The 22,642-nt window shown below is 40.1% G+C and overlaps 1 protein-coding gene across 1 annotated transcript in view; it reads left to right on the top strand.

The window, feature by feature from the left end:
• The window catches only part of GEMIN8 (gem nuclear organelle associated protein 8), a 283,211-nt gene that overhangs the window by 52,219 nt on the left and 208,350 nt on the right, over positions 1 to 22,642 (top strand). The window contains exon 2 of the mRNA XM_044065740.1: positions 19,619 to 19,667. Within this exon, the coding sequence (XP_043921675.1) occupies positions 19,619 to 19,667 (49 nt within the window). The remainder of the gene's footprint in view (positions 1 to 19,618; positions 19,668 to 22,642) is intronic.

Raw genomic sequence — 22,642 nt, 5'->3', positions numbered from 1 at the left:
CTGGTCAGCGTGCACGTTGTAAATCAGAGTTATAGTAATAGGAAAAGGTCCGGTCGCCTGGACTTTTTCCATTACTATAACTCATTTTTTTTTTTACAGCAATGGAGAACGCAAGATCGCCATTGCTTCACACTGTCTCGCTATGTTAAAGGAGTTTAACATAGCGAAACAGCTTTAAAAAAAGCAACGGAGATTCTCCGTTGCTTACTTTAAAGCTGTCTCGCTATGTTAAACTCCTTTAACATAGCGAGACAGTTTGTAAAAAGCAACGGAGATCTTGCTTTCTCCGTTGCTTTTTTCAAAACTGTCTCGCTATGTTAGGTTTAACATAGCGAGACAGCTTTAAAAAAAGCAACAGAGATTCTCCATTGCTTTTTTTAAAGCTGTCGCGCTATGTTAAATTCCTTTAACATAGCGAAACAGTTTGTAAAAAGCAACAGAGATCTTGCTTTCTCCATTGCTTTTGCCCACAGCTCTGATGTTCTGCGTAGGCATACGCATGCGCAGTACATCAGAACTGCCACAGAATACCAGACAGCTGCAGAAGGGCAGGAAGGAGGCATTATACAATGCCATTATTTAAGAAAAGTAATTTTTTTTTTCTTAAATAATATCATTGTATAATAGCAGTAACCCACTTCTGGGTGTGGGTAATGCTGGATTTACCCATGGTTGGCTTTGTTTGGCCACTCGGGCTTTGCCCTCGTGACCAGACCACACCAACAGTGGATAAATCCAGCATTACCCACACCCAGGCATGGGTTATTGCTATACTAACTCAGACACTCTACCAAATCCTAGAAAGTGAGCCAGCAGATGGCACAAAGTTGCAAAGCAAAGACTGTTTAACAAAAAATAAATAAATAAAGAGCCTACCCTAGTAGAAGTAAGAAGAGCACGAAGGAGGATGAAGTCAGGGAAAGCAGCCGGCTAAGATGAGGTTTGAGCACATGAGTTAGGTGAGAAGTGGCTCCTCAGGGTATTCATAGCAGTATGAAAAGAAAGGTGCATCTCGAATGTCTGGTGAGTGAGCATAAGGGGATATTCACAACTATGGGCAATATAGAGACATTAAACTCCCATCATGCTGCATTAAAGTACTGTAGGTGACTGTTAAACAAATACATGAAAGTAGGATGTGAAATGAGCAGTTTGGATTAAGATCAGGAAGCAGCACAGCTGACCTTATTTTTGCAGTAAGACAGGTAATTGAGAAGAAGCTAGAGATGGAGAAAGAGTCCAACTTGGCTTTCATAGACTTTGAGAAAGCATATGACTGTGTCCCAAGAAATCTGATTTGGGCAGTCCACCAATGGTTCAAAGTCCCAGAAACATTGGTGGATTAAGTGTCAGCTATGTACAGGGATGCAGTGACAAAATACAGACAGTGTTTGGACTCTCAGAGGAGTTCCCAGTGGGAGTAGGTGTGCTTCAGAGTTCAGCTATGAGCACAATGCTGTTCACTACTGGTAATGGGGTACATCTACATGCAGCAACTCTGATGATCTGTCTCCTCCAACCAGATTGTTGCTGATGTGACATTTCAAGCAGACTCTAAAGAACTTCAGTAAATAATTGGGAAGTGGAATACAGAACTAATGATACATGGGATAAAACTGATTCCTGACAAGCCCATTGTCAAGGCAGCAAATGGGAGAAATTAAACTGAGCTGAAACTTGAGATAGAAGGGAAAGTAGTGGAACAGGTTAACTATATCTGGTAGGGGTGGTTGAGAAGAAGACAAATCTAAATAAGGAGGTCTCAAGGATAGAATCAGAGGGGCTGCAGTCAAGTGATATAGAATGTAAGGGGTACTGTGCGATAGAAGAATGCCAAAGAAGCGGAAAGGTAAGGTGTATAAAACAGTTCTGTGTGACCAGTACAACTCTGTAGTACATAAACTAGGAAATGAAAGCAGAGCAGTTGATGAAACTAGAGGTTATGGAGGTGAAGTACCTGAGGTGGGTGGTACAATGCACACTGAGAGACAGATGAAGAAATGAGAACATCAGAGCAGAAGCCAAAGTAGCTCCAATTGCTGAGAAGATCAAAGAAGTGGTGGTTCTGGCATAGGTGCAAAAAAAAAAAAAAAGCAGATGATTTGGTAAGGAAGATTTGGGAGAGACAAGAAAGCAAGTGGAAATCAAATAAAGAGACAGATGGATTGCATAATAGATGATCTGTGACAGTTAGGCATGACTGTCGAATAAGATAAGTGGATGACATTGAGTCCAGAGAGAAAGAGATGGGAACCATTGATGCATCTCCCTTTTCTGATGTAGAATATGGGGAAAAAGAGGGTCGATGATAATTTGGGATGCAGAATTAATATATGCACATGGACACACACAAAAATACTGTGGAAATTAATTATAGAACAGGTCTAGAAATACTAAGGAAGTACACATTTTTGAAGGACTCTAATCTGTATAGTTTTCCTAACAATACATTTGACTAGTTCTGTATAAGGATATTTTAGACAGAAGTTTTGAATTATTTTAGAAAATGAAAAGGGACATATTTGGACATGATGAAAAGAATACATGCTTTACATACAGACCTAACACTGGTTTGTTTTGCCTCTGGCTCTGTATACTGCACAAAGCCTACTTGTCCCTCATCCTTCAGATTTTCTGTGTAAATGTAAAAAGAAGAAAACAGCTATAGATTTCTTTGTCAGGTTAAGAAATCAAGGGTCATTTAGAAGATTTTAATGCTACCTAAACTGCGTGGTTGGCTAGTAGTCCCCAATATTGAATTATACACTACAGCAGCAAGGGTAGAAATGTCTTTTAGTGTATCAAAACTGAATGTTAAGGTTGCCTGGAAAGAAGTAATAGGATGATAGGGTGTTAGAGAGATTATATATTGTTGAATGGGAAAAGAAGGAAACAAATGAAGGGAAGTGGGGTAGTTCTAGAGAGCTCATTTGTAACTGGGTAGGAGAAGAAAGACTTAAAACCAAAAGTATGGCATGAAGAAATATCACCAATAAGCATTAATAAGCTCTGGGGACCTTTTAAGATAAACATATACAGGCCATTTAAAATATTGCTAAGATATGATATATTGTTAGCAGTAGTTTCAGAGAAACCTTTGAGTTGTAAACAGTTTGAAGCTAAATATGGAAGGCAAAGGTGCCTAAAAAGTTGTATGGGTAGATGATTACAGTTCTTAAACAAATTAAACTTTACATGTTGAAGATGGAAGATTGGGTCCTTTTTTCTAACTGGTTAATAGTAACTAGATTTGAACCCCAAGTCAAGGAGAGGGTGGTTAGTAAACCTTAGAACATTTCCATAGAGTGTACTCCCATAAAGATGAATAAGTTTAAAGTGGAACAAGAGAGCTTTTTGTGTACATAAATTACAAAAGAAAGATGTGCTGAGTTAGATATACTACTGTGTTCAGAAAGTTGTGATTGTTTTGCCCAGAAATGCTTGTTTAATATTTTATACACCTTTTAAGCTGAAAATAATTCCTGTTATTGAAGATGTAATAAGGGTGAGCTGGGAGTCTGGATGCACATAATCTGTCTGATATTCTTTATGGTTACAGAATTGAATTTTAGAATGTATCCAGTGCCATTTCACCTAATAGCTTACAGTTTCTAAAACTGAATCTTTACAGGTAAGGGAGACATAACTGTGCTGGGTAGATCAGAAATGACTTTATAATCTTTTGATGTTTGCAGCAAAAAAGGCTGTAACACACAAATACTGCGCAACTTGCTTTCAACAAAAGACAGTGTGAGTGAGATAATGCAATAAATACAAGGTTTGGAAGAATCCAATAAGGATCCTAATGTTAAACAGAAAACACTGGATAAATGGATGGCCTGGTCTTTAAATATGGATTGTGAAACTTCTTAATAATAGAAGACTGTTTATAATGACCTGAAGGATCACTGCCTGATGGAAGATCTGTACCAAGGCACTGTAAAAGTGAAGACTGAAAATGATGCTTTTTTGTAGGAAAGTATACAAGGATGTAAAATGTTTGACTGTGTTTGTTTGATAGGGCTGATTTGTTGTTGTTTTTAAAATGTTGTGCCTACTTTTTGATTGATGTTTTAATAAAGTTAACTTTTTCCAGTGGAAAAAAGCATAGGTAGTTCTATGGGCTATGTATGATTTTAACAATGCCCAAAAAAGTGTTATGTGGTCTCCTGTAGGTGATCAAACTGATTAAAATGTCCACAGCTGTGAAAAAACATCCCAGCTGTCATAATGCTTCTGCTATGATCGAGGGATTACAGCTGAATGAATATCAAACATAATAATCACTGTCATGAGTTGTATCTAGGGAGCGAACAAATGAGGCCATGGAGCAATAACTTCTTACTGGCCGCACAGAAGGAATGAGCTCATTTTATGTTTCATTTTTTTTTGTAGGGTAATGGTAGCAGACTAATTTACAGAAAGTGTTTTGATGGCAGTACAGTTTTTATTTTAAAATCACATTTTTTTTTAATTATTTTTAAAGTTAAAATACAAAAAAGTGTTAGCACCCAGTTGATACTGCCATCTGTTGCCTCTCTAACTTATTGCTCATAGTGAAAGGGTTGGGCACAACAGTTCTTTTCCGTCTCTAATTAGGTAGTGGACCTCTCTTTAGCAGCTTAGTGATCAGACTCAAAAGAGGACCATTTGCACACAGATCAAATGCTTTGCAATGCTGCAGAGAAAGATGACTGGCTCCTATGAGGTATCCTTCCTCACAGCCCTAGGCTCCATTTTAGCTTTATGCTCATACATGTCATTGTCATTTCTCCTGTCTCATCGGTAGCAAACTTCTTTTTCTCTCTTGCAGGTTACACTTATGTGTTTCTTAGTAAGTACAGACACAGAAGCCTTGATAAGAGTATTTGCTTGCTCTTCACTTGTTAACCATACTCTCTTGCCTTAGTTCACTCAGTTACTCCTCTGCCTTCCTGTTTTAACCTGTTTTAACCAGCATGCCTAAAGAGGGAATTTTTACTCTACTAATTCCCTCCACCAGTTCCATTTTATTTATTTATTGTCTTTTGTTTACTGGGAAAATCCAACTGGGCACAAGTCCCATTTTCATCAGAAGCCTAGGGAGAAAGGTGCCACATAAATGAGCAAGAGTAAAAAGTATACATTTTAAACATCACTTTCCAAGTAGTATTGAGATAAACAGTAAAGGCATTTGTCATATACTTTAGAAGTTATATTTCACATAAGTCAAAGACATGTTAACATGTAGTAGCTGGAAATACAAGAGCAGTGATAATACACATAGTTCAGTTTATGTATATTGACATTAATGAGGTGGGATGTCAGTAGAGCAGGAACAGGAAATAAAGATGTATGAAGGGTATAACTAGAAGTAATCAAGAAAAACATAAGTAGAAAAAGTTCTGATAGCCAATTTCTGGGTAAATTTCATTAACTGTCTAGTAAGTGCACTGCCTGGAAGCCAGGAAAAAGGAAATACAGAGGACGTGAAAGAAAATCAGATACAAAAGGTGAAGAAAAATTACAGACTGGGAAGAGTACTGCAGCAATGCAAGCTCCAGCCATGACTTCCAGTAATCTAGAGGAAAATATAAGACAATAGCACACAGACCTGATTAAAATAAGTAAAACACTGATGGAGTATATAAACTCAAATAACAAAAGGCTGAAAAAAATGAAAGACGCTTTAAACAAATATGCAGATGAAGTGGTAAAACTGCAAACATCAGTGGTCAAAATGAAGAAAAGGCTGGGTGAATATGAGACTGCTCAAGAAGAGATGTTTCACAAAATGGTAACATTAAGGGACAGATCACATAAGAGATTTTCGGCTGTACCAGTGAAGTTGGAAGGAACAGGCTGTATTAATGTTATGAAAGCACAAATAAGCAACTGGACTGATATTTCACAACAGAAGTTGTTAAGTGAATGGGCACATTGTGCGTATGCTCCAAACTTGACAATGTTAAAGCAACCTAGACCTTTAATAGTAAAAATTCAATCCTACCAGCAGAAGCAGTTGATTCTGACAAAACTGTGGCAGAAAGACAAAGTACTAAAAGTGGAAGAGAGCAGTGTGTTTGTGGAGAATGATTACTCACTGTATACCATGCAAAAGAGGAGTATATTTATTCCAGTATTCAGGGAATGTAGAGATTACAGGTGTGAAATTCAAACTACTGTACCTAGTTGTCTTCAAAATATTCATCTGATGTAAATCTTTGTTCTTTCATTGCATTTAAGACCTTGGTTCTGTCCTCTGAACTGATACGGCCGTTTCCCAGCTTGCGCAAGCCAAAAACTCTCAGCTAAGACCTACCCACAATGCCCCTCTCCTAGTTACTCCAGATCTCATTTGCCATGTTCCTAGTCAGATGTGCTAGCCATCTCTGTCAAAGCGAAGTAGAAAATTGTTAAGACAGTTTCTCTTCAAAAATTATTTAATTTTAGTCAAGTTAGCCTTTTCTACTGTCGCCTATAACCTAAGCCTATTTCTTACCCTTTTCCTTGGTAATTTAATTTTTTACCTTTATTGGTACTGTCCCTTTCTCCTGCCTTTGACTGGCCTTTCCTTTCTACTAGTGGTATTTTTTAAAATAACATCTCTAGTATTTTCTCCCTTATTTTTTGTATAAGATAGCCTTGTTGCCTTACTATGTCAGACAAAGCTAAGTTGGGATTTAAACAGTGTGACAAGTGTAAACGTAAGATGCCTAACTCAGATACACGTTTGTTGTGTTTACTGTTTGGGCATGGATCATATTAGAGCTGACTGTGATTTTTGTGCTAGTTTTAGTAATTGTATACTAGCAGAATGTAATAATAAACTTATCTTAAAAGGTTTACTCAAGACACCTTTTTCGGAGGCTGTATCTTGGTCAGAGGTCTCACCCCCCTCCAAAGACTATAAAATATAAGGAGAAACGGATTACTCAAGGCACCTTTTTTTCGGGGCTCTATCTGGGTCTGGAGGTCTCACCCCCTCCAAAGACCAAAAAACATAAGGACAAACAGATTACTCAAGACACCTTTTTCGGAGGCTCTCTCTGGGTCGGAGGTCTCACCCCCTCCAAAGACCAAAAAACATAAGGACAAACTGAGTCACTCGGTTCCTGTATCTCCGTCAGTTACGGAACCGAGTTGGCTCCGTGCTTCCTCTGTGCAGACCTCTTCGGCACCAGGCTTTGTGTCTTCTCCGATGCCATCCATGATATTCACCCCTATTTCGGCTCCGACCTCGGCACCACTGACTTCAGTGCCGTCCTTGGATCTGACATCAGCTCCGATGACTGACTGTACCTGCTTCGGCACCATCCCTAGCTACAGTGCCGACAGTTTCTTTGGCTCCATCGGCTCCAAAACTCAAATACCTGCCAAGGACATGATAACAAGGGTGGATACTGTCTCTGTTCTGACAGCAGTGTTTTCTTTGTTGGCACCATCCACCCTTGCTGCATTGGCTCCGGTGGAACCGATGCTCTCCCGAAGCAGTGCTTGGACCGTCCGTATCTTGGTATCTAGCCCGGCGCCTATTTTCTCTCTGGCGCCGTCTATGTCCACTGCTCCTAAGGCTTCTAGTTCTCTTGCTCCTCTCCCAACCCTCTATTTCGGGACCCCAGGCATGGGAATCACAAGAACCCTCTTTGAAGGGAACCCCTTCTCCATAGTCCTCCTCAGAAGATCCCACTGGGGAGCCATCCCGGAAGAAATGGTGCAAGAGGAACCACCTTGATTCACCGGAGGAATCTATCACCACAGACACTGATTGTGATGAGGGGATGGGACCCCACAGTCTCCCCAGGCAACATCTAATTCGGAGACATTCTCTAAATCCTCAAGCAGTGGGGAGACTGGAAGTCCTATAACCCTTCTTCTGAGGAGTCTGTGTTCCTGCAGGCCTTCCGTGCCTGGCCATCTATTTCCTGGGTGACCCCACTGACAGATGACCTTGTTAAATTCATTGTGCAGCATGCCTGGAAGGCCCTGGACAATGTAGAACCTGTCCCTCAGAGGCCAGACAAAAATTTTATCTACACCTGAAGACCAGCCCCACTGGTGCTAGCAGTTGACAGTTGATTCTATGGTCGTGGCGGCGGCCACCAAGAGGGAACTGGCAGAAAATAGTTCCACCGTCCATCCTCCAAACAGTCCCCGTACCATGGACAGACTAGGGAAATGGACCTATGCTTCAGCGACATTGACCATTCGGTCGCTGAACTATCTGGCACACTTTACTTGTCTCCAAAGAGACCTAATTTCCAAAATGTCTTCCTCTTTGGTGGGGTACTGTCTGATGAGGTGCATGATACTGTTGCCTCACAGCTAGCTACCCTTGATTCCATCTTGAACCTCTTGATGCATTTGATATCTCACTCCACCGAGGGGGCAGCTCAAGCTGCCGCATCAGGTGTTGTCATGAGATGTAATGCTTGGATGCGGTTGTGTGACTTCGCAGATCCCGTTAAATCTTTCTTCGTCAATGCACCTGTCGCCAAATCTGCACTTTTTGGCCTCAAGGTACGAGACACACTTACACATAGTGAGAAAGATGGAAAGACCTTGTCTGCTGTGGGCATACGCCTTTCCAACCCCCAGAGGTGCTACTCCAGAAACCAGAAGGGAGGAAAAATGTGGTTCATGAAATCCCAAGGACCTTTATGTGACACTCGTGGGGAACAATCCCGCTGGGGCAGAGGGGGCAACTTGTATGGAAGACGTCCATTTCGGGGTAGAGGGGGTCCGCGTAACCAGGGCGCTAGAGATTCTTTCTCCGGCAGACCCTACCAGTGCTCTTAAGCAGTGGCCTGATTACTTCCCTCTGGATTGCTTTCATCTGAACCTGCACAGTCTCAAGCTATCAGCCTGACATCTTATTACTACCGATGTTTTGGTGCAGATAATAATATCCAGAGGCTACCAAATACCTTTTGACTTAACTCCCAGACCCATCAAATGAATTCCCAATGTCCCACCCAATCAGAGGGAATTATCAGCCTTAGAGATAGAAAAGCTGCTAAAGAAAAGAGTCATCCAACCAGTCCCACCAGACCAGACAGGACCCGGGTTTTACTCGAGGTCCTTTTTTAGTGCCAAAAATGACAGGGGACTGGAGACCAATCTTGGATCTCAGTCTATTGAACAAATTTATCAAACCTCAAAAAATTCCGGGTGGTCACAATACAGTCCACTCTTCCCTTCCTAGGGAGGGATAACTGGATGTGCTCTATAGACCTCCAGGGTGCATACTACCACATAAAGATGGATCACTGCTCCTGGAGGTTTCTCCGCCTCCGGCTGGGAGCCAATCACTATCAGTTCAGGGCACTGTCATTCGGTCTCTCGACAGCCCTCCTGAGTGTTCACCAAATGTATGGCAGTTGTGGTAGCCCATCTTTGACTACAAGGATTCCAGGTGTTTCCCTATCTAGACGATTGACTCCTTACCGCTGCAACTAGGAATCTTTAGTCCGCAGCTTCTCTTACACTCAAGCTCTCGCGCTCCGCTTGGGGATTACAATCCATAAAGACAAATCTCAAATGTCCCCAATGAAGAGACTGGCATTTATTGGAGCGGTCTTCGACACAACATCCTGTCAAGCTTCTCTCCCCCCTCACAGGCTTTTGAAAATAAGACCCCAAATCCAAGACCTTCTTTCTCAGACCTATGTACCAGCACGTCTTGTACTGCAACTCTTGGGCTCCATGGCAGCTGCCATTACGTTAGTACCACTGGAGAGACTGCACATGAGAATCCTGCATGGCTCCTTTCCGCACAGTGGTCGTTGCTAACTCACCCACTCAACCACATGATACGCCTTACAAACCATTGCAAAGAAGAAATGCTTTGGTGGATGAATCTTTGGTGTCGATCTTTCTGTCTTCCCCAGCCCATGGCCACAGTGACTACGGACACTTCACTGTTAGGGTGGGGGGGCATTTCCAGGGAAAGACTGTCCAAGGCACCTGGACCCCCATGGAGGCCAACTTACACATAGATGTCTTGGAACTGAGGGCAGTTCTCTTAGCGTTGCAAGCATTCCATGCATCCCTTCCCTCGGGGACCTTTGCAGTTCAGTCAGACAACATATCAGTCATCTGGTATATCAACAAGCACAGCAGAATCAGGTCTTACCCCCGGTGTGGGGAAGCCATAAGGATTTTGCACCGGGCGATAAGTTTCCAACCACTTTCTTATAGCAACGCACATTCCTGGGAGTTCCAACGTTATTGCGGACAGTCTGAGAACGGATATCCTGATGCCTTACGAGTGGTCCTTCAACCCTGTAACAGCAAATCGGATCTTCCAGCGCTGGGGCAAGCCTTGCTGCGACCTGTTTGCTTTCCCTCTAAACTACAAATGCAGAAGCTATTTTGCCCTGATCCCCCCTCAGGGGGAACCACCGAGGGACGCTCTAATGCATGATTGGCCCCTGGGTCTTCTGTATGCCTTTCCCCCATTTCCCCTTATCCCAAAATTTCTCCAGAAAGCTCAGAGTTTGAGAAGCAAAGTGATTCTCATTGCCCCTTACTGGCCACATCAAGTCTGGTTCCCGTTTCTATGGCCTCATCTGATTCACAGCCCGTGGATTCTGGATCATTCCCAGGACCTGTTATCTCATCCTCAGGGACTGATTCATCTGAACCTGCACAGTCTCAAGCTCACAACTTGGTTCCTCCACTTCTAATCATTGCCAGGCTGCCTGACATCCCATCTCCTGTTCGTGAAATTCTTCTGGCCTCACACAAACCTTCCACTAGAAAAGTTTATTCTAGTAAATGGACTAGGTTCTCTATTTGGGCCAAAGACCAGAACCTTGACCCTTTCTCTATGCCTATTCAAAAGATCCTACAATACCTGACTACTCTTTTACATGCAGGAGCCTCAGCTTCAACGATCACTGTACATTTAGCAGCTGTCGCCAGTTTTCATAATGGTCATGATAATTCTTCAATTATGTCACATCGCCTATGCAAGACCTTTTTGAAGGGAGTATTACATGTTAAACTTCCGGTCAAGCCTCCCTTAGAACCCTGGGACTTGAGTCTACTGCTTCAGTCTCTCACAGTTTCTCCCTTCAAACCCTTTGATCCATGTGATTTGAAATTTTTGTCATGGAAAACCATACTTCTAGTAGCACTTACTCAGCGAGAAGAGTATCTGAGCTGCAGGCCTTGAGTATCAAGAGTCCTTACTTGATCTTCCACACGGATAGTGTGCCCCTTCGTACTGACCATTCTTTCTTGCCCAAGGTCATTTATGGCTTTTCCATTAACCAATCTATTTTGTTTCATTTATCTTGGTTTGTTTCAACTTCTGTTGCTTCAATCTATTGACCTGCCAGTTTTCTTCCCTCGGCATTCTAATAGAGGGGAGTACCTTTTCCACACCCTTGATGTACATCGGCAGCTTTGTTGTCATTTGGACAGGACTAAATCTTACAGGAAAACAGCTCAGTTTGTGGCCTTTGCAGGACCCAGATTGGGCGAACCTGTTTCCAAAGTGACTGTGTCCTCTTGACTTAGAAACGTCATTACCTTTATCTACCAACAGAATAAGCTATCCTTACCTTCCAGAATAAAGGCTCATTCTACCAGATCTATGGCTACTTCTGTAGTTTTTCATTCCAGAACCTTTATGGATGACATATGCGCAGCAGCCACTTGGGAAAGATCTTGTACCTTTATATCTCCTTACAAATTGGATTTGACCTCCAGGGGATGAACATCGTTTGGTTCTACGGTGCTCAGGAATATCCTTCGTTAGGGCCACCCAGTACTCAGGTAGTTGGGGACTCTGTCCTAACTGTAATTAAAGAACAAAGATTTGCAACATCAGATAAAGAAATCTTACCATAACGTTCCATCTGTGTTGTAGATCTTTGTTCATTCATTACTTCCCGCCCTCCTTCCCCCTGCCTGGACTCCTGGTGTACTTTAGGAACTCCTGGTTAGGCTATTTGCTCAGACAGAGCCTCCTACTATCTTTTCAATTACTACATCTTTTATGTAGGGCGGGCAGACTCGATCTGGTGTAACTAGGAGAGGGGCATTATGGATAGGTCTTAGCTGAGAGTTTTGGGCTTGCGCGAGCTGGGAAACGGCCGTATCGGTTCTGAGGACAGAACTGAGGTCCTAACTGTAATGAATGAACAAAGATCTACAACACAGATGGAACGTTATGGTAAGACATAACTTGTTTTTTCCTGGAGGGACAAAATCATTTTTTGATGTGGTACATGCTAAGGAGGAAATGCAAATGTTTGTCCAACAAAAAGTGAGCTCTGATATAGAAGGAGATTCTGTTTCTTGTTCTTCCCTTAATAAAGACCACAGACATACTGTGCCAGTGAGACCTTTTTTCCAGTGTTTCAAAGGAAAATGATTGAGAGAAGGAAAAAACACAAGAGTTGACTAGAAGAATCGAGAGTACATTGGACATGAAGCAGAGACAGGATTTGGGAGATGGAGATGAACAGGAATAAAACCAGTAACTTGGAAATTGTCAAATGTGGGGTTACAAGGCAATAATTACATTTGTGAAACATGAAGGAACAAGAAAATCTTTAAATATTAGTTTTTTTTTGTTAAACTTGTAGGGGACTCTAAAGCATATGCCCTACTTCGTGTCATTAATGTTTGGAAAAATACTTAGGAGAGAGGAAAAGGAGGGAGAAAGTTAACTGTAAGTAAAACAAATTTTATAGTAATATTTTTATAGTTCATGACTTTGCATGCTATAAAGTAAAGTTGTCTCAGTTATTTTTATGTGTGATGGGGACAGTAATGTAAACAGGTGCTTTTCCTTCTTTTCTCTTTTTTCAGTTTTATGAAATGTAGGCACTGCAGTGTAAAAACAAACAAAAAAGAAGAAAAGTCTGGTCAAAAGAGCATGACACAGCAAAATTGATGTACTTTTGCTCATTCTTGCATAGGGGAATGACTGGATTAAGGCATTTAGCTTGCTCTAGTAACAGATTTTAAGAGAAAGCAAATAAATGAAATAAAGAACATTGAATATTATAAAGCTTTTTTCTAGCAAATAAATGTATGCCTTTACTAGCAACTTTGTGTCTGGTCCTCATATCTGCATGGAGGAAATCTGAAATGGCTAGGGGGTAATAATTTCTGAAAGCATTCAAGTGTTTTCCTGTCTGGGAGAGCTATAAAAATAAGACAAAACCAGACGGCACTTAGTTGAAGCATAGGCTATACCATCCACCTTAGCATGAATAATTTTATTTTAGGTTAACTGTATCTTTGAGTGTGGCTGTCAGTTTGGGACACGTTCCTGTTAGGAGGGTAAAATTTCAGTATTTGAAAATGTACATAGTTTTTTTGTGTTAGTATTAAGTTAATAGGTTTTGGGGGTATTGAGGTGTGTGTGTGTGTGTGTGTGTGTGTGTGTGTGTGTGTGTGTGTGTGTGTGTGTGTGTGTGTGTGTGTGTGTGTGTGTGTGGTGTGTGTTGTGTGTGTGTGTGTGAAGGCTTCCAATAAAACAATAAATAGTTTTGTAAGATGTGGCAATGGGGTGATATTGATATGACAAGAAATAACTGTATAAAATGTTCAGCCTGCCAAAGAGTGTATGCATGTAACACAAATGCTGGAATTAGACACTTAAAAAAGCTGTTATCCATAAAAGGTGGGGATTAATAACTTTTTAACACAAGGATGCTTTCTGTAATGTATTTAAAAGTTAATGGTCCCACAGATAGATACAAAAAAGAAAGAGCAGTGAACTGTATTAAAATGTAGAGTGCAAATAGCAACTCTGCAGGAGATTCTCCTGGAAAGAACCGAACATATGAATTTGATAAAGAAAGGTTTTCAGGATGGTTATTCAGGGGAATACCTGGGACAAAGAAAAAGAGGAGTACTTATATTAATTGCAAGAGGAGCTCCAGTAGTGATAGAATATGATAAAAAAGGTAATGGTGGATTTGTAGTACGAAGGACCTCCTGGCAAGGGAGGAGAATTGCACTGGTGTGTATTTATATTCCACCTAAAACTGCTATAATGGAGCTTAAAAAATTCTAGGAGAAATAATCAGCTTTTAGCAAGGAATATTATGTGGGGACTGGAATTGGATTTGCAGCAGTAAAGATGTGTCTGGGGACCAGAAGGGAAAATATAATAAAGGAGGCAGATTTTTGAAGAAATTTATTACCACATTTGGCATGGAAGGTGTGAATTCAGTGCTAGGAGATCGGAGTGAATGTACATATTATTCCCCAAGATACTAGGCTAGACAGAATTTACATTTCACATGAACATGTGCATTTAATTGAAAGCCTTGATATGCCCCCAATAATTATTTCAGATCATGCGCCAATAATAACTAAAAAACACAAGTTAATGAAATAAAAAGACACTGGCTCTTTCCCAACTATCTGTTGAAAAAGAAAGGAACTTAAGGAATGGGTAGTAGAAATTATTCAGGAGCTATTAGAGAAGATAGAAATTTCTTCTGGAAATATAGCTAGGGAGTGGGATAAAATTAAAATGGAGTTTAAAAAATAGGGTGGAAATGAAAGCGAGAGATGGTTAAGAAGTAACCAGAATTATTTAGAGGGACTGATAAATGTTAAAGTATTGCAGAATAGGGAGAAATCTCGCAGAACAAGAAGGGGAGCAACTGCAGAATATAAGGGATTACCTCAATAACATTCATGAGTTTAGAAAGATTGCTGTTAAGCATCTGTTTTTTGATAATTCTAAAGCACAAAAACCTTTAGCAGAACTTCTCAGGCAAAAGAAAGTAGAAAGAGCTGTCAGCAAGCTTAGGAATCCTATAACAAGGAAGATAAGAGATCTTGTGGAGGTAGTAAAAATATTTTGGAAATTTTATGAAAGTCTGTATAAAGCACAGAAATATGGAAATCAAGAAAAGGTACAAATGGAAATGTTTATGGAAGAATTTAAATATGCCAAGGTTAGAGGTAGATGAGGCTCAGTTATGAACTGGATAGGAGGAGATGAGGTAAAAATGGCAATGTATAACCAATCTACAGGAAATCCTCAGGAATAGATGGTATTACTGTGGAAGTTTGACAGCTAGGAGGGAAAAACTGAGAAAGATGAGGAAGGTTTTGTTTAATATTATGTTGAGGAGGAAAAGTGCCAGCATCCTGGAAGAAAGCAGTGGTGGCTGTAATACATAAAGAGGGTAAAGACCTATCATATCCAGCTTCATACAGGCCCATTTCAATCTGTGATTATAAAGTGTTTGTCTGTAATGGATAAAAGAATGGCAAAAGTGATGCCAAAACTGTTTTGTTGGTGGGAGGCAAACATTTGACAACATTAACAGAGCATTGGTGATCTAGAACGAAGCTGAATGTAAGCAAATACCACTGTTGCTGGTGGGTCTTGATGCAGAGAAAGCATTTGACAGAGTAAGTTGGGACTTCATGAGCAGGGCAATGGAAACATTTGCATTCACTGAAAAAATTATAAAGTTGATTAGGAGGATGCATAAGAGATCGGAGGTGAAAGTTAAAGTGAGTTGGTTCCTTTCATATAATTTCTGGTTGAGAAGAGAAACTAGGCAGGCGTGTCCTCTTTCTCCTTTGTTATTTGCATTATATTAAAACCATTGACAAAGAAAATAAGGGACTCTGGTATGGTGGTTAAAAAGCTGGCTCTATTTGCAGATATTATTTTATACCTGGCTAAACCAGAAGAGGACATTTAAGTGTTGTGAGACATTTTGAGACAGCTTCATATCTTTTCGGGATACAAAATTAATGAAGCTAAAACAAAGGCAATAGCTGTAAATTATGTACCCACACACAAATTGGTTCAACAATATCCATATGTATGGAGACATGATAAAATGAATTACTTAGGAGTATGGATTAGAAATGGTTCCAGTGTGGCAGATAAGGAGATGTGGGAAGAGACTAAACAAACAATATTGCAAAAATAGAGAAATTGGAAGCTCTGTTATGTGGCTAGAGATAGTAAGATACAAACGGTTGAAATGGTTTTAGCCCCTTTAGTCTTATAAAGGGGGTCAGGCATATTTTTCTCAACCAGAAGAGAAGTTGTGGATAGCAATTAATAAAGAGCTGAAGGATTTTATCTGGAGGGGAAGACTGCAAGAGTCAAGTGGGATAAGATGAATCTTCCAATAGAACAAGGTGGATTGGGATTACCTTATTTGAAGGGGTATTTCAGAGCTACACGGTTAAGGTTCCTATGCATAGCACAAGCAGAAATCTATAATTCAAAGTGGAAAGGGATTATGATGAAATGAGGGGGAAGCTAGAGAAACAAATTGAGACTGGAATTTTGATTCAGATCTTTGAGAGTAACAATAATCCTACAGAATATTATATTCATAAACTAGCAGAAAGTATTCTAAGAACTAAGCCAACACAAAAATGAAGAAAGGAGATTATGCCAATAGGGATGACTGCAAATTAGGGATACAGATAATAGGCAAGAGGGAGCTGTAATTTATTGGAGAAGCTGGCAAAGGAACTAAGATATTGAGAGCAATAACTAGAGAGGGAAAGATGATAGAATGAGAAGATGCTAAGAATTTATTTGGACTGTAGAGGAGAGATTGACTTCCCTATCAAGGATTAATGTCAGAGTATAGGCAAAGAGAAAGAAATAGGGGGTCCAAAACGAAAGACCAGCACTGATAGAGTTTTTAGTAGAATTTATAGCAGAAGCTGCTGTTAAAAAGGAATAATTAATAGGGTGTGCAAAATATTGCATGGTCACTTCAGTCAGAGGAGTTTAGAAAGTATTAGGAAGAGAGACTGGATAAGCATTTTACAAAGAAACAATGGGCGGATATATGTAGGTCTCCCAAATATGCAACAAAGTCTAGAAGTTTAGGATTTTTGCTTGGAAATGTTTACATAGGTATTTTTTTTACCCCAAGTAGACTCAAGAGAAATTTTCCTCGGGTAGACAGCAAATGTTTGGAGTGTGATGGGAAGAAAGAGGTAATTGGGAATGTATTTTCTGGGAGTTCAGTGAGTTAGCAGACTTTAAAAAAAATCCCTGCAGACTACTCTGTCCGAGGTACTGGGTGAACAAATTGGTGCATCTCGGGAAATGATTTTTCTGACCTGTGATACAAAATCGGAATTGCCTAGACATAGTAAGGCCTTGCTGAGTCTAATTATGGCGGTTGCCCAAAAAAGCAATTACTAGAAAATGGAAATCCAAGTCTGTAAGCCAACTATACTATAAGTTGTGAATGTAGTAACAGAGATAAAACAACTGGAATTGGGATCTTTAGAAAAGGGTAGGAGCAAATTACATAGAAAAAAGTGGGAATTGTGGGAACAATACATACAGGGGAGGAATGAGGTTTAAAAGAAGGTAGGATTTCAGTGAACTGCATGATGTTTGACTGACAGTGACTGGATAGATTTTAAGCAATGTATAATGTTTGCAACTAAAAATTATGTCAGTTTGGTTTGTTTTCATTTATGTAAATGTCTGATTGTCTATATCATAAGTGATAATTTAATAAAGATATTTCTTGTTTAAAAAAAGGATGTAGGTAAAATGGAGGAGTGGTAGTAGGAATGAAAGAGACTGGGATAAGAAAGGTGGAGTATAGGTGATTTGAGAGAGAGCGAGAGAGAGAGGTTGGTAATTGAAGAGAAACAGAAAATTGGTTTTAGTCAGGATGAAAGCATGAGCATAGCCATGAGGAAGTTGTATATTGTTTTAGATTGTGTTTGAAACATACAGTAATGTTATAATGTTTTAGGGTGGATGGGATGAAGTTTCAGTGCTTAGCAACATAGGTTGAGTAAAGTAACTTACTTTACTCAACTATGACTTTGCATTTCTTTGCATTGTATGACTTCTTTTCTCACCCTCAACCCCCGAATACATTGATCTCCTTTCATCTTCGTTCACTTTAAAAGCCTCTTGATCTCTTCCTTCAGCCAGGTAGATCTGTTTTTTCTGTCTCCATTACTTCATTTTAATCAACATCTCTGTCTGCAAAAGTTTATTCACTCATTTAACATTTTCCTCGGTCACCCATCATTTCTCTAACCACCCCTTGTATATTTTCATAATTCATTCCATGTAGTCCTACACCAAGGGATTTGTACCTCCAAATGTAATGGTGCAGCAAATATTGTCATGAACAGTGTTTTTCCCATTGTAGGCTTCTGACTCTACCTTATCCTTCTTGCACAAACATTTTTCAAATTCTTTAATTTCTTAATTTTTCCCTTTCCCCTTGACAGAGGTGTGTACTCATTTGTTCCTGTAAGACTAAAATGATCTATTATGTCATTTCCCTTACATTTGTCCACATATCCTTCCACACCTTAACATTTGGAGGTCTGTAACTTGCATACTTTATCAGCTCTTCTGTTTTTTCCAGCCCACACTAATTGCTTGATATTTAATTTGTCCGTGCCACTTTTCCCATCAGCCATATCCTCATCATCCTCAATATTAAAGTATAACCTGTTTTTACATACATTGCTACCAACATTCTTACCCATTATGTAATTTACAAAAACCCTTAGCGTATTCTAGTCTCTTTCATTTTTCCAAGTTTCTGTTATTGTTTTTCCCAGACTTGCACATTACCGGCAAACCATTTCTCTTTCTGTCAACTTAGCCTCCTTATCTCTCTGTTACCTTACAAGTTTTCATATTTGTCATTCCAATATTTGACTCTGTTATCAGCCTCCTTTGACATTGTTCCAGTCGTGCCTCTCCCTTTCATTGTAAATGTTCCAGGTCCTCTCCAAGAACCCCTCCAAACCTTTCTGAACTAATTATGTTCCCTTTCTATTAGTCTGTAGCCTGTTCCTACTGTGTAATATTTCCAGGTTATTTCTAGCTTCTTTTAACTGAATGGCATCCATGCCCTCTTTCCCATCCTATTCCAAGAGCCTGCAGTTATACTGCTCTATTATGCATTTTCTTCTCTTATTAACCCTTATCACCAGAAGTTACACTGCTTTATTCAGTCTTTTGTTTACTACCCCTCTTCACCAGTAACACCTCTTATGTGCTGTTGGCTTCCTTAAAGTGGTCCTTCAGAATTTTCATTTTATTGCATTGCCTTCTCTTCCAGCCCCCAGATAACTAGTCTTACCTGTACACAGCAACATGTTAAGAGCTCTCCCTGGATATCATCCTGTTAATCATTTGCCCTGCTTTATTGAGTGTTAACTTCTGAAGTATTTTCATATTATTCAGTATTAACATCTGAACTGTTTCCATATACTATACTTCATCTTCCCTCATATCTAAACTTAATGTCGTCAGTAATAGAAATTCCTCATATAAAAAAGTCCTCCCCAGGTTATGTCTTACTTCTTTTCTAAGATTTTACTTTGCTTTTGTTGACACTAGCTGAAGTAGTAGAAATGTTCTAAAGCAGATTTATATGGGACAGAACATGCTGCTGGAGGTATTGTATAACGAAACTTCCAGAGACTGACCTTAATAGGGAGATTTCAGGAAGTTGTCTTAAAATGAAAGAAAAATAACAATAATAATAATAATATTATGCTGGGAGCATTTTGTACAACATGCATCAGTTTGTAACGGTCTTCCTTTGAAAATTCAAACACATAAAGGGAGAATATATTACCAGTTGTATGAACCAAGGTTTTACCTTTTGTTTTACAGATCTTGGGCACCTTTGGCAAGCTGTATTTGGAAAACAATGCAACAGAAAGTAAGCATTCATTGATTTAATGATTTGAATTATATGACAGACAGCAGGAAGAATTCTGCCTGGTAGCTTGTTTAGACAATATTTTGGTTTCTATCTGTGAATGCTAGTAGTGGGATTCAGTAATGTACTTCTGTCACTGGATGCCTAGCAGAAGGGGGAAGGACTAATTAGGTAGCATTTTACTCATTTAATTATGTTATATAATTATGTTATATAGCTATTACTGTTCAGAACCTGTTTACAGAAAAAACATACATCTTCACATTCAAGAGTAAAGTAAAATACCATGTGATATACAGTATAATACACTCTGTATTAATCTAGAGACTGCGGTGATGGTGCTGCGGTAGCGTTGTCGCCTCATAGCAAGACGTTGTCCCGTTCGATTCTCAGCTAGAGTGTCTTCTGTGTGGAGGCATACGTGAATGGGGCATGCCTTCGTTGACATTTGTTTGTGGACATGCAGTTCTTGTTATGTTCGGAAACCAGAAACTTCAAACAGGATTTGCAGGAAATAGTGTACTTTATATGGCTATCTCAAAATGAGCCAGAACAGTAGAAGTAAATGTTAAACAGGTAATGAATGAGTATGATAAAGTGAGTGGCCAAATGCCTGTTGTTGTTTATCTTTTTGGCTTTTCCCAGTTAGGGGTCTCCAAAGCGGAACTCCGGTCCACTAATGATTGGCAGTAGATTTTTATGGTGCCGAGTTTCCAGCCCGACTCCCAACCTTCAGCGAAGGCACGCCCATTCACGCATGTTTTTCGGAGGTCACTCGACCGCAGGGAGGATATGCAGACTCCACACAGAAGGCACTCCAGCCAAGAATCGAACAGGAGAAACCTCTTGCTGTGAGGCATCAATGCTACCGCTGTACCACCATGTCTTTAACTGAATTCTGAAAACACTGCAGGATCAGTTATAGCAGCTAAAGGTAATATAACTATGTTTACCAATAAATTATATTTCTTTAGATGTATAGGAATAATTTTGATATAGAGAATGAAATACCATTGTTCTTATTTACAGTGTATAACTTTTCTTAATTCTAATATATTTATGATAAAACGATGGGTAAATATTTATCCACTGCTGTCTGTTTTCATCCAATTCAACATGTGTTGTGAGATCTAACAGGATCCAACCTAGGTGCCGACTTGGAAGCTTTTACGGTACCAGAGGTTTGAATCCTCCTCCACCCATAATTCCCTACACTGCACTCCCTTCCTTCAGATCTCATTTGGAATTTGATATCTTTTTTTGTTGTATTGCAATTTTTCTTTCCTCCCCCTAACAAGAGCTTTCATGTCTAGTATATAGTGTTGTAGAACATTTTTCTACATTGTTAATAGTATGGTATTTTATTGGATATATGTAGTCTTTAAGATGACATAAGTATATAGTTAGCTAATAGTGATTTATATATTTAAATCAGTAGAAGAGAAGAAGCTTCAGTAGCAGGTTAGAGTTTAGAATTAGTAGTTTACTGTGATTTCTAAGTGTAGTTTATAAGAGTTTTAAGTGCATTTAAATTTGTATTTGCTGTTTTATGTATTATGATAGTTCAGTACAATAATGACGGAGTCCCAAAGCTTCAAGAAATGTATTGCATGCAAGCACATGTTGCTACCACAATATTCACACTTAGTGTGTTTATTGTTTGGGTGCTGCCCATTTACATGTAGAGACTACCAGTCATGCAAAGCCTTTAATTTAAGGAGGGAGAAACGAAGAGAAAGAGGTTTACTTCCCCCACAGACTGGGACATCTTCAACTGGACCTTTTTCTGCTTCACTTACCAAGAAAGCGAGCAGAGTTGAAATGAAGGATCAGGGAAAAGATAAAGATCCCTCAGACTCTAACAAGAGACAGAAAAAAAATCTTCTGGGGAAAAAACAGTTATGTCACGAAAATGGTCTTTGGAGCCAGCAGTTTTGGTTGGTCCTGAACCTGAAGTATTAAGTACATCAGAGTCGACAGCCTCTCAGCACCAATCGATCTCTCCTAGGACCCAGTTCTCACTGAAACCAGTAAACCCTAGACGTCTTTCCCCAAAACGGCAGGGAAAGAACTATTCCCATCTACCTTTAGTGGCTTCATCCTGTTGGATGTATAGCAAAATAAGATGCTGATAGTATGATGCAGAAGTTCCTCAAGATGTGGGTTCAGCTTGGGGTTCTATTGATGCCATTCTCTGCAGGTGCACAGAGTATCAGCCCAACTTACCCACCACTCTTTTTTTTCTCTGGTACCAGTTTGTCTCATCTAAACACCCAGTTTCCCTGGTTCTGGCTTGTACTGAGGTATCTTCTTTGGGTAGACAGCCCTTGTCACTTCGACACCAAATGCATCCCTTTCAACTCTGAGGTTGTCTGTGCAGGAAGTGACTCTGTGCCAAAGCGTCGGTGCTGAGGCCGGAGGGACCTGGTCAACACAGAGGCTGTCAAATCCTTCCCTGCCCATCAGCTCGTGACAGCTCAGATCTGAGTTCAGCTTCAGGGTCACCACAAGTCAGAGCAGAGAAGTGTGCTGTGTCCTTGGATTGGAGCATATTCTTGGAGCCAATTGCAGCTTCGGCCTTCGATGTGTTTCTCAGGGTCCTTAACTTACCCATGGAGGAAAAGCCTTCAGTCAGTTCAGTACCACCCAACCCCCAGCATGATCTAACTTTTTCTTCCTCTTATCTTCCTATCAGACAGAGACTGTTGCTGTATTAGCTCCCAGTCTGATTCCCCACCAGAGTTGGTTCATAGGAAACTGATGTGCAAATGGAACCATATAGACTCAATGCCTGAGTCTATCACAGAAGAGACAGACTTGGAGGAAGGTGAAGACCCCCCCACCAATCCCCTTCTGAAGATGTCACCTTTGGAAAAATCCTAGAATTGTTGAAGCAGGGAGGGGGGGATGATCCTCCCAAGATCCTTCTCTAGATGAGTCTGTGTTCTTGGAAGCTTTTGGTTTCAGCCCACCTT

The sequence above is a fragment of the Protopterus annectens genome, chromosome 1.part0 (assembly GCF_019279795.1).
Source record: "Protopterus annectens isolate FY-2018-M chromosome 1.part0, PAN1.0, whole genome shotgun sequence".
Lineage (NCBI taxonomy): Eukaryota > Metazoa > Chordata > Ceratodontiformes > Protopteridae > Protopterus > Protopterus annectens.
The sequence above is the reverse complement of the archived record's forward strand: the minus strand, read 5'-3'. Positions and strand labels throughout refer to the sequence as shown.